Source organism: Ananas comosus, linkage group 19, assembly GCF_001540865.1.
Source record: "Ananas comosus cultivar F153 linkage group 19, ASM154086v1, whole genome shotgun sequence".
Taxonomy (NCBI): Eukaryota; Viridiplantae; Streptophyta; class Magnoliopsida; order Poales; family Bromeliaceae; genus Ananas; species Ananas comosus.
Genome location: NC_033639.1, coordinates 9,075,953 through 9,087,616, shown reverse-complemented (window position 1 = coordinate 9,087,616; position 11,664 = coordinate 9,075,953). Strand labels below are relative to the sequence as shown.

The 11,664-nt window shown below is 37.0% G+C and overlaps 2 protein-coding genes across 4 annotated transcripts; both read left to right on the top strand.

Annotated features, from left to right (window-relative positions):
• Window positions 277-1,849, top strand: LOC109724648 (transmembrane protein 230-like). Of its 2 annotated transcripts, XM_020253529.1 has the most exons (3): window positions 277-590; window positions 669-810; window positions 1,698-1,849. In XM_020253529.1, exons 1-2 carry the CDS (start codon window positions 386-388, stop codon window positions 788-790), a joined length of 327 nt encoding a protein of 108 aa, XP_020109118.1. In that variant the 5' UTR covers window positions 277-385; the 3' UTR covers window positions 791-810; window positions 1,698-1,849. The 2 variants fall into 2 exon arrangements, with proteins under 2 accessions (XP_020109118.1, XP_020109117.1); XM_020253528.1 differs by lacking the exon at window positions 1,698-1,849 and having other exon boundaries at window positions 669-1,035.
• On the top strand, window positions 4,128-11,568 carry LOC109725082 (uncharacterized protein slr1919). Of its 2 annotated transcripts, XM_020254142.1 has the most exons (13): window positions 4,128-4,335; window positions 4,424-4,667; window positions 4,839-4,880; window positions 5,145-5,216; window positions 5,451-5,586; window positions 5,704-5,861; window positions 6,782-6,866; window positions 7,147-7,313; window positions 7,719-7,880; window positions 8,819-8,968; window positions 9,607-9,867; window positions 10,263-10,538; window positions 11,285-11,568. In XM_020254142.1, the coding sequence occupies exons 1-13, from the start codon at window positions 4,202-4,204 to the stop codon at window positions 11,540-11,542; spliced, it is 2,145 nt and encodes a 714-aa protein (XP_020109731.1). In that variant the 5' UTR covers window positions 4,128-4,201; the 3' UTR covers window positions 11,543-11,568. The 2 variants fall into 2 exon arrangements, with proteins under 2 accessions (XP_020109731.1, XP_020109732.1); XM_020254143.1 differs by lacking the exon at window positions 4,839-4,880.

Here is an 11,664-nt window from a genome sequence, read left to right as displayed (position 1 = left end):
TCGAAATTGAGAATAATCTAATTAATCATCACATATGTAAAATGATAAAACTTTAAGAATACACTAATCAACTAAATTATTTATACTTGTAGTATTTCTTATTCATATTTTTAACTGTATATATTTTTAATTACACTATATTTTTAATTACTTCCGACTGTATAAACGGGCTGACCCAAAACGGGTCGGGTCGGGTTTAGACCCAATGGTGTCGGGTCAAAACTTCTAGGCTTAATAGACCCGGTCGCCCTCTTTATTATTTACCCCGCACGCAACATCGTTCTTTTCCTTGTTCAAATCTCCCACCACACTCTTCCTCTTCCTCTCCCTCTCCCTCTCCTCTAATCCGAAACCCTAACCCTAGGCCAAGAAGTTCTACGATCCCATGGCGTACGTCGACCACGCCTTCTCCATATCCGAGGACGACGACATCCTCTTCGGCGGCGACGGCTCCGGCCCCCGCGCCGTCGACAGCCGCCCCCCGGTGAAGGAGATCGCCTTCGCCGTCTCCCTCCTCGTCTTTGGCTCCCTCGGCGTCCTCGCCGGTCTCCTCATGGCCTTCAATCGCGTCGGGGGCGATCGAGCCCACGGTAAGGAAATTTTTAGGGTTTTTTGTGGATTTCCTTCCCAATTCACTTCGAATAATTCTTAAATTTGGGTTGCGTTAGGGGTTTTCTTTGCGGTTTTGGGGGCGATCATGTTCATCCCGGGGTTCTACTACACGAGGATCGCGTATTATGCGTATAAAGGGTACAAAGGCTTCTCCTTTTCCAACATCCCCCCCGTATAAGGAAGCGACTTCGTGCTTGAGTACGGCCTCTTCAACATATAGATATTATGCTACAATTTGTCTTATTCCTTTTACATATTATATATATATATAATTTTCGGTGTAAAGATGCTTTGTACATATATGATGATGGAATTAGAAAGGTGAAATTTTGTGGCATGGTCACTTGAAAATTCCTGGTCGTGTAAACAATGACGCTTTAATTTTCGTGCTGCTGCTGCTGCTGCTAAGATTTACTTTGTTAATTTGTGTCGCGTGTGCCATCAAATTATCTTCTTGTTTGATTGGTATATGACTTGGATTTGTTTGTGTTGTTTTTATACTTGTTTTATGGGTTAATAAAGCAGTGTAGTAGTTGAAGCAGTTTGGGTGGGCAAAGAATCAGATACTTCGTCACCTACTTTAGAAAAAGTTACTATGTCACCATTTGTTTATGAAGGTATTTGTTAGCCCATAAAACAAGGTATTAGTTCATTATCTTTCGATGACTCAATCTCAAGTTTCAACTGTCAAGTGCCGAGCGGAAGTAGAATAACGGGCTAATTTATTGGAGTCTATTGTCATAAAACATGATAAAAAATCGATGCGAAAGTTGGCCTCATCTCATGGTAGTTTGTTCGGATGAAATATACGAAAGAGATGGGCAGTTGAATGCATTCTGAAAAAAGTTTGTATATTTCGAAACTTCTTATGCGGTTGGATTGCCACCGACATGCAGATGCAACGCCGTGTTCTGTTTTAACCTTCTCCGAATGTAACAGAGTGTGCTGCCAAGAGGGCTTAGTTCTTCGCATGACTATTTAATTATCTTGGAAGCACCATAATTCTATTATTTTCGAATCGATCAGCTTATTACTGATTGGACTAAAGCGTATTCTAACTCTAACATGATTTTCTGATTTGATAGACTTTCAACAAGTTCAAGTTTGTTCAGATATAAGATATCACGAGAACCGACTTCTTTAGAGAATCGTACTATTGATAAATTCATTCACTGATTTGGTGTCCCTAGGCTCCAATGTATTTACTCTCAAGTATTTACTCCATATTCAATGTAGCACTCTCTGATATCCACATATTGGAATGGTCTGAATGAAACACGACTATAATCTGAAATTTATGATATTATGTTGTAAGCGACCATCGAAGCATGCATATTCAGGTGAAAAGGTAGTTAATTGATGTCTGATAATTCTGTTTGCTGAAGAGCTTTTCACTCCTTGTTCCTCTTGCATCGTGTTTGAATAGCATGGGTAATAGACAACTGGAAGTGAGCTTCATCTAAGGGCCTGTTTGTTTGCACGGAAGTGGAGTGGAAGTGGGAAGGAGAAAGTAATTTTCGGTGAAAACTGACCACTTCCGTTGTTTGGTTCACCGTAATTTTATGCTTCATGTATACATCTTAGGTTGCAACTTGCAAAGCTATTCTTTGTTGTATCGAAGAATCACTCGTGAAAGGTCTACTTCACCACTTGTGAGCTTCAGCTCTTTTCTGATTTCTCGTCTTCATGTTTCTCTCTACATGCATTCGTGGCCCGCTAGTTGGAGCCTCTTGGATCGCTAAATTATGTAGTTTTTAGATTTCCTTAGGATTCTAGGATGAGTTTAGAGTGTTTTCTTGGAGATTAATGTGGTCTATTTGAGTCTTTTAAGTTCGAATTTGAACTGCTTTTTGCTGTTTTCTGAAGTTCAAATTTGGGTCTCTTCATAGGTCTAATGATATTGTATGAAATTGTATCTTAACTGGGTCATTGTAATACTCGTTTTATTGTGCATTGTTCTTATTGTATGTAGCACTTTCGTCCCCGCAATTTCAAACGGAGTCTATATAGTTTGAGGCTTGGCACATTCCATCTTTTAGAATTTGTGTTAAAATTTCGATCGAAAATTTAAACGTAAAATGGGGACTTTGTTTGTCGATCCAACGTTTCGAACTAAATTCTACTATAACGATCCAATTTGCCAGAAAAATTTAAAATATAGATTAAACCCAATTTAATTAAGCGCATACCGAGTGAGGCGCATAAATTGTAGGAAATGTTAATTAGTTTGCTAAGTGCGTAATTTATTTACCCTACATTCGGGTCCATGCCTGACGTGGTGCACCAAGTCCACCGATAAATTTACTTCCACGGGCCACGGCCTTGTATCACGTGTGGGCCGAGTCGAGTTTTGGTCCAATCCAAAGGGGCCAATTATATAGCTGGGCTTCTCTATAGGCTCGGCCCATTATATGCCCAACATCTAATGCGGTAGCCCCCTCACTAACCGTGTACCAAAAAAAAAAAAGAAAAAAAAAAAAGAAAACGAAAACTTCACAAACCACTCCTGTAGTTTCACGCTTTCTAATTTTAGTACTATGTGAGTTAGAGTGTACACTTTAATCCTGTGGTTTTGTAAGAGTGTACACTTTAATCCTGTGGTTTCGGTTTTTTTTTTTAAATCAGCACTTCCGTTAACTCTCCGTTAAATAATATAGAAAAAAATCTTTTGATACCTCCTTATCTATAGTTTATCAAATATTTATGAGCAATACTACAGGTACATCCTAAAGTGAGGTGTATATTTTACACCTACTTCATCCTAAGGTTATTCTTGTTACATCAATTTTTTAAAATTTTACTAAAAATTAATTTGATTTTTATTCACTCTAGAACGCGGATGTAAGATGTACATCCCTTTTTTGGAGTATACAAGAAGTAATTTTTACTTTAGTACCCGTAATTTATTTTTTGACTAATTTAATAAAAAATTAATGAAAAAAATAACGAAAATTTTATAGAATATTAAAGTGATACACTTTGAATTACAGAATATTAAAGTGAAAAAAACGTGAAATCCTATTTGAAGTTTTCTCAAAAATAAATAAGGATTAAATGCATTTATGTTCCTGTAAATATAGTGAATTGCAAATCTGTCCCTACAAAGTTCAACTTTTATATGTTATTTTTGTAAAAGTTCTAATATTTTCAAATATATCATTTCGATTTGTTACCGTTATAAAACATATTTTAAGTGAGATGTCAATTTTACCATCATAAATATGTTCTTTCAAAAAGCACAACAGTATAATATAAGAAGGATAAAAATATCAAATTATCTCATAAATTAACCAGAGTTAAGAATTTAACCTATGGTTAATTAAAGTTTTCTAACGGATTCTAACGGAAGAAACATATTTATAAATTTTAAGATTTTTACATGAATAATATATAAAAATTAAACTTTGTAAAGAAAAATTTGTAATTTGCTATGTTTTTGGGGACCTGTATGAAATTAACTCAATAAATAAATTCGCCGCATACTCAACTCGACTGCTCCTCTCGAAACGGAGCGGGCTACGTGTCGCCGCTCCTCTCCCACCTCTCGCCGCTTCTTCTTCTGTGTGTGTGTGTGTTCGAACCCCTTCCCATGGCGAACGCGCTCCCGAGACTCCTCCGCCGCCACCGCCGCCGCATCCTCTCTCCTCCTCTCCCCCGATCCCATCTCCTCCCCTCCAACCCCGCCCCGATCGAAGCCCTAATCACCAACCCCCTCCTTCGCCGGTGAGTTCGCCCCCTCCCCCCTTGCCCCTCCTCCTCCATTGACGGGACCGGGATCCGCTGATCCGACGACCTCTCCTCGACCTCGTAGGTACTCGGCGGGGTTCACGAGCGTCCATGGCGAGAGGCCCTCGGCGGAGTACGCGAGGCTGCGCAAGGAGGCGCTGGAGAGCGAGTTCGGCCACATCCTCGGCGCCCGCTCGAGGACGATCTTCGCCTTCCACCGCTTCGGGCCCTTCCTCGCCCTCTACCGCGCCGCGATAATCTCCTTCCAGGTCGCCAAGCTGACCGTGTGGCACTTCGTCCTCCAGGACGTGCGCAAGCGCGCTGAGAAGGTATCGATCTCGCCTAATGAGCTCTTCTTAGGCATGTATGAGATCTTATACAGCTTAGCTTGATTAATGTGTGTGTTTGAGTATCACGTAATGCATTATAACTATAAGAGAAGTGTTATATTGGGTTTTATGCAAATTTCGTTGATTTGCTTGTTGTTTCGCTTATTTCAGTTCCGGGAGACTTTGATACGCTTGGGCCCTTTTTATATCAAGGTAATTAAGTTAATATGATACATAACTTAGACAAAGGTTTGTCATGTTACTGATTTTGGTGTAATCATCGTACAAGCTATAATTAGTACCATTTTCATCTGCGGTTTTTTTTAGCTTCTTTAATCATAAAGCTTTTAAAAATCATTTGCATAAGTTCTGAGTGTCGGTGTATATATTTTTATGTATCTTCTCATATTATTGACATTTTCTATTTAGGTTTTATTTATCATAACGCACAACTATAACTTGAGTTCTCTTTTGCAGCTCGGGCAGGCTCTAAGCACGCGTCCTGATATATTACCTAGTGCTTATTGTCGAGAGCTCTCCAAATTACAGGTACTTTATGTGTTCCATATGCAATGCAAATATCAAATTTAACATATCCGAGTAGAAAATTTACCATCGTCGTTTGCTTGAGCTTCTGAGGATAAGCATATTGCCACTGAGACATTTGGGAAGCAAGCTAATAGTGGTTATATGGATTATCTACTCATTGTTCATACTGATGTGATGTTCTTATTTTACTTATGATTGTCTCTTTGTGTTCGCTAACAAGTAAATTTCACTTAGGATCAAATACCGCCATTTCCTACCCGTGTTGCGATCAAGTCTATTGAGTCTCAATTGGGCTCTCCAATTTCTGAATTATTTGTGGATATTAGCAGAGAGCCCATTGCTGCAGCATCCTTGGGGCAAGTATACAAAGGTAAGATATGAGTAATTGCTATATTTTTCACCCTTTGCATCTTTTTATAACTATAAATATATTGAACTCAGTTCTCCCAAGTTAAAATGCATTGCTTTGATATTTCAAGTCATGCAGCTCATCTACACACTGGAGAGCTCGTCGCTGTGAAAGTGCAGAGACCTGGTATGACAGTCTCTCTGACCCTCGATGCACTATTGTTTGATATGATTGGAGGGCAGCTGAAAAGGTTTGCTAAGGCTCGCAAAGATTTGTTGGGAGCCGTCAATGAGATGGTGCGCTTCTTATTATGCATTGATGTTCTCATTTCCCTAGATTGCTTAATTTTTTGTCTTTTCCTAATCTCTCTTTTTAGCATCATCTACGTAAATCTATCTGTTTTTTGTAAAAAAAAAGTATAAAGAAATGTTCTTTGAAATTGCATCATTCTTTTGCTTAGATTAGGCAATAAAGAATTTCGCCTCTTATAACCCATGCCCATGTCCGTCAATTATACTTAAGGCTGAAAATTGAGTTAGACACTGGGGGGGGGGGAGAGTTTTCTGCTTCTCCTTACCAATGGAAGATTAGCAGGATTTACCGATTGTGTTTGTGCGTATGCATTTGTGTTTCTACTGTGGACGGGGATAAGTATAGTATATGCGTGTTCCATATTTCTGTTTATAGATATAAACTTAAATCTTAAATCGTCCACACAGATACACCACATCATAAGGGAATATTTTGAATGAATAAATCAGCGATTGAAAGGGTTCAAAAAAACTAGGGCTGCGTATTATCAAGGTACTTATAACATTTTTTAGCATATTTGGCTAAACTTGGATTTCAAAGCCAAATGAATCCATAATGTCCAGTGGCCTTTCACACCCCAATTATTGCATGAATGAAACACTCTTTCAGCTACTGTGTGTTTTTTTATCATGAATTTGTGTCCCAACTGTGTTTATGGTCTACCATCTCCAACACATGTGAAGTCAATTACTGGTCACAATAATCTATTCATGTTTCATGATATGATTGTTGTTGAGATGTTGATCTTAAGACAGTCACAACCATTGAAATCAATATTTTAACACCATGGTGTCAAGGTTACTATCATCTTATTGTTATATATTCTATAATTGTACTTTGTTCTTGTCGGGTTAATTTTTCCTGCTGCTTTTGTGCCTTGCTCTTATAGCTATATTGTTGGCAGGTTAGACACATGTTTGATGAGATTGACTATATTCTAGAAGGACGAAATGCAGAAAGATTCGCTACTCTCTATTCTAATTCTGCCAGTAAGTTTTCTTTACTTTTGTTATGTTTGAATTTTTTCTATGGTTTATACTATGTGCTTGTTTATTTGTGACATTGTCCAGCTACTGGTGGTTTTGTTTTAGAGCCATATTTGTTAATGCAGCTTAAGTTTCATCTTTATATTAATATTATATGGTTAACTTTTAATATGACAGAATTCCTACTTTTTCAGTCTATTGGATCTCCCCTTTTTGTAGTCAAGAGTTTGAATTAGTCTTTTACATGCCATTTGGATGACTGTTATTAGGTTTATCTTAATAGGCGCCGAGGGCAAGTCTAGAAGAGGGACGGCCGTCAAAGTCCCAAAGATATATTGGAAGTACACACGTAAAGCTGTGCTTACCATGGAATGGATAGATGGGATTAAATTAACCGACACAGATCGTATCAATGAAGTCCGTTTAGATCGGAAACGGTTAATTGACCAGGTATGTTTGAGTTGTTGCTCCTTTCTAGGCAGAATTGACTTGTCTGAATGCTTTCTTTCATTATGTTGTCTTTCATATAATGAATGTTGCAGCATGATAAACTTATCAATCTTGGAGGTATTTTTATAGTTAATCCTGTTTATTACATTAAGAGTTGAAATAATTGTCTTTTATTGTGAAATAAATTGGTATTGATTTAATGTTGAGTGCTGGAGTGATAAGCTTTTTTCTTCGCGTACTCTTTCTATCTGTTTCCTTTATTGATTTGATGGATTGTATTCCAGCTCTCTTTGTTGATCTTCCGTCTTTCTTACTAGCTATATATTAGGGTCTCTGGGACAATTTGTACTTTGTAAGAGAGTCCCTTAGCCTATTTGAGGTTTTGCGTACTTTAAACTCTTTCAGGGACTCTATTGCTCATTGAGGCAACTTCTTGAAGAGGGGTTCTTTCATGCTGACCCACATCCTGGAAATCTTGTTGTTACACTTGATGGATCTCTTGCATACTTTGACTTTGGTATGATGGGAGATATTCCCCGGCATTATCGTGTTGGACTTATCCAAGTGGTCAGCTTTCTTTTCACCATAACTTGCTGCTCTTTATAGTGTATAGCAATGCTGTTATGTCGTGTCTGAAGATATCCATGGTGTTAATGATTCTGTCTTGAGGAAGTTGCTATGGTAGTCCAATAATCTGGAAAATGTCCTCCAAAAGATCCTTATCTTTTGTGGTATTTTTGTGCAACTTCTTTTGTATTTATGACAGTGGTGAGTGGATCCTTTGTTGCTTAATTATATCATATTGCCCCAGAAGAATGAAATAGACGCTCTTATATACGTTACTTAGTTTTGTAATGAAGTCCCTTTGAAATTGCCTTTTAATATGTTGATTGTTAAATATGCTCCAAAACTTTCAGGGTTTGAAGTGATAAATCTTTATTGTGATTAGATGTTTCAATTCTAGCTGTTGCATTGTAACTTCTTGGGAGGACAATTAAAGTCTTTGAGCACTAACTTTCCATATCTGGAAGGAACAAAATGAGGTTGCTATTCACTTGTGTTTTCATTAGTTATGTTCCATTTGCCACCAAAACAGGTCTAGTTCAAACCTCTTGTCATAGTAAGCATTTAAAGAAGCCAAGGTTGGAAAGACTTGATTATTAGTGTAGTCAAAAGAGATGGTTAGTAAACTATCTGGATCTGAATTATGAACAAAATTGTTTAGAAAAGGACAGTATGCTGTGATAGTTGTTGAAGTTGTTTATGAATGAACTAGCAAGTCATAAATAGAAATTTGTAGACCTAAAATTATTTAATTAGTAAATAAAAAATGTCTGAGCCAATCCAATATTCATCACAAATCAATAACGATCCATTTCTGGTAGAAAATATTATCAGATTTAAAAATGTAGCAAAGCTACTGTGATTCTACTTTATTCATAGATCATACGGTTGTGTTGGCTGTCATTTCTTGGTGAACTAACTTGCTGTCATATTTATTTCAGCTTGTACACTATGTTAATCGTGATTCATTGTCTTTAGCAAACGACTTCCATTCTTTGGGATTTATTCCTGACGGAACAGATTTACAGTCAGTGGCAGATGCCTTAAGCACATCCTTTTCTGCTCGGAGCAGACAATCAAATGACTTTCAGGTTTGCTTATTATTTAGTTTATTCGTATAATATATACCTTTTGCTGATTGATCATTATATCAATGTTGAGTATGGTACTATTCCAATATGGAAATAACATGAAGTTTATTTTAGTAAGACTAGCCAATTCGGTAGTACTGTAGCATCTGTTTAGTTGGCTTAAGCAGAGCTCAAATTCTGATTCATTTTGTTTCTCTATAAAAGGTTCTGGTTCGAGTCTAATGTTGATATATTCAGAAAGTCAATCTAGGAATAAGTAAAAGTAGTTATTTTTGTCATTTTGTACGGCTTTTCTAGTTACTGAACTCAATCATTATAGAAGGATAATTGTAACCTTCTTAATAGGTGTAAATTGCTTAAAAGACAAAATCCTATTACTTTCAATAAATTAGAAACAAATTGAAAAGGAAAAGGTAGCTAAGTTGGCAGCCTTCTGGGATTAACTTGAGCAACTTACTGTAGTACCCTAATTATACTTTTTTGCAACTTGGACTATGGATAATGAATGTTTGTCAGGTGTGTGCGACAGTTGATTGATCCTATATGCTAATAAGCAGTTTTTCTTTGCAATTATATAATATTTAAAACTAATACAAGTTCCTATTATACCTATAAAGACTTGCTGCGTTTTAATGCAGGGCGTAATGAGGCAGTTTTACGATGTTATGTATGAATTTAACTTCTCCCTGCCTCCTGATTATGCACTGGTGATAAGAGCACTGGGATCCTTAGAAGGAACTGCTAAAGCATTGGATCCTGATTTCAAGGTCATCGAGAGTGCATATCCTTTTGTCATTGGGAGGCTTCTTGCGGACCCTAACCCTGATATGAGGAAAATACTGCGTGAGCTCCTTATTCGTAATGATGGTTCCATCCGATGGAATCGCCTTGAGAGACTGGTGTGTAACTTTCAATTTTGTTGGACCCTTACATTTCATCCTCTTTTTTTATTATTAATTCTGATGCCCCTGCTTTTTGAAATAATAATAATAATAATTGAAAGCCACTTCCCCCCATGAACTTGGTAACTTGTCAGCTTAGAATAGGGTATCTTTTTTGGTTTGGGGCGAAAGGAACTGTATGTACATATATAACTGTATATGCAAAATTTTTATTTTACACGTACACATACATATGTCCGTGATTGTGCAAGACTGTATATGTAACAGCCCAAAAATAATATGGCTCCTAAATTTTTCGCCACTACAACCCACAATTCTAGCATCCCATCATTTACTTTTATATACTGCATGCTTAAGTTATTTTTGGTTCTGGTGCTCTTCAATCCTTTCAGATCGCAGCTATTTCTGAGGAGTCCTCAGAATCAACGAATGAAACTGCTAGCGATCCCGGGGTGAAGTCTAGTGAGGCACCCGGATGGAAATCCTTCGACATGCGTTCAGTTGTTGCTGCCACAGAGGATCTTCTTTGTTTCATTTTCTCAGATAAAGGCTGGAGGGTCCGGGTTTTTCTCATTCAGGACATCCTGAAGGCTTCAGATGCTTTCCAAGAAGAAGCCTTTCCATGCATATTCGAGGCACAAGAAACTATGGAGACACCTGATCCTGAGGTATGCTTAAACCTTTTTCTTTTGTTTTAGTTGCTTAGAATTTCAAAGTTGTCTAACGGGTGAACTTAGTAAATTGTGTAAGTTATTAATAGGTAAAATGGTACAAAAACTTATCTGAATTGTGAGCCATTTTGAATTGGCTATCCAACTTTTCAAATTTTTAATTTCACTATCCAATATTTGAATTTGTTTGATTTGAGTTATTCAACTATACTTGGACTTGAAAATTTAAGCTATTACTTTAATGAATTTATAGTTGCGAGAATTGCATGAAATATACTAAGTAAACCTGTAAAGATAAATAACGCATTTAAACTTTGAAGGCAAAATGCTGTTGACGTACTCAGTTCAAACAAATTAAAATGTTAGATAGTAAAATCAAATGAGTAGCCAATCAAAATGATTCATAGTTCACGTAAGTTTTATATGTTTTTACCTTTTTAATAACTTATATTTCTCTAGTAGTTAATGGATGGTATTGTTAGCATGGATTATCCGTTGGACTGGTATTAATCAAATTGGAAGATTAAATGCAACAGTAGTTGAATATAATCCAAATAAGTTCAAATCTTTATTTGAGATGTTTACATTTATATCCTCGCTAATTTTGAATTCTTTATATGTTCTTTAAATTATCCTTACATCCTTGTACTTCAAAAAGAAATGCTCCTCTGTATATTTTCTGTGATGAAACTCGTAACTTTTATTTTTTATTATTTCTTGTTCAAATTCTTTGCTGTGCCCAGAGTGCGGTGATAACCAGACTAGTGAATGGTTTCCACTCTATACGGCAAGCCGTTAGGTCAGCTCCAGAAGTGTGGACTGCGATGCTAATACGGATGTTGCTGAGGCGCGAGGTACATAAATTTCTTTTCGATGTTTTTACCGCATTCGCAATCCATTCCCGGAGTAAGGTACTGGAAAAATTTTGGCTTTGTCTGTCGAGGTTTCTCCACTATTTGGAGAAGCAACAAGAATTGCAAGATTCATCAAATATTCAGTAAGATTGGTTTTTCGTTTTTTGTTTGTTTGTTTGTTTGGGTTTCCTCCTTTTTACCGTAATCATTTGTTTTTTTCACTAACGCCATTTAATGAATGAATGAAGAGCCGGTTATAGAGTGGTCTT

Excerpts from the sequence above, each read along its gene's own strand:
- LOC109724648 (XM_020253529.1), top strand. The coding sequence starts at position 386 with ATGGCGTACGTCGACCACGCCTTCTCCATATCCGAGGACGACGACATC. Across the intron at positions 591-668 it reads CGGGGGCGATCGAGCCCACG|GGGTTTTCTTTGCGGTTTTG; the intron begins GTAAGGAAATTT and ends GGGTTGCGTTAG.
- LOC109725082 (XM_020254142.1), top strand. The coding sequence starts at position 4,202 with ATGGCGAACGCGCTCCCGAGACTCCTCCGCCGCCACCGCCGCCGCATC. Across the intron at positions 4,881-5,144 it reads TGGGCCCTTTTTATATCAAG|CTCGGGCAGGCTCTAAGCAC; the intron begins GTAATTAAGTTA and ends TCTCTTTTGCAG. Across the intron at positions 9,868-10,262 it reads GGAATCGCCTTGAGAGACTG|ATCGCAGCTATTTCTGAGGA; the intron begins GTGTGTAACTTT and ends CAATCCTTTCAG.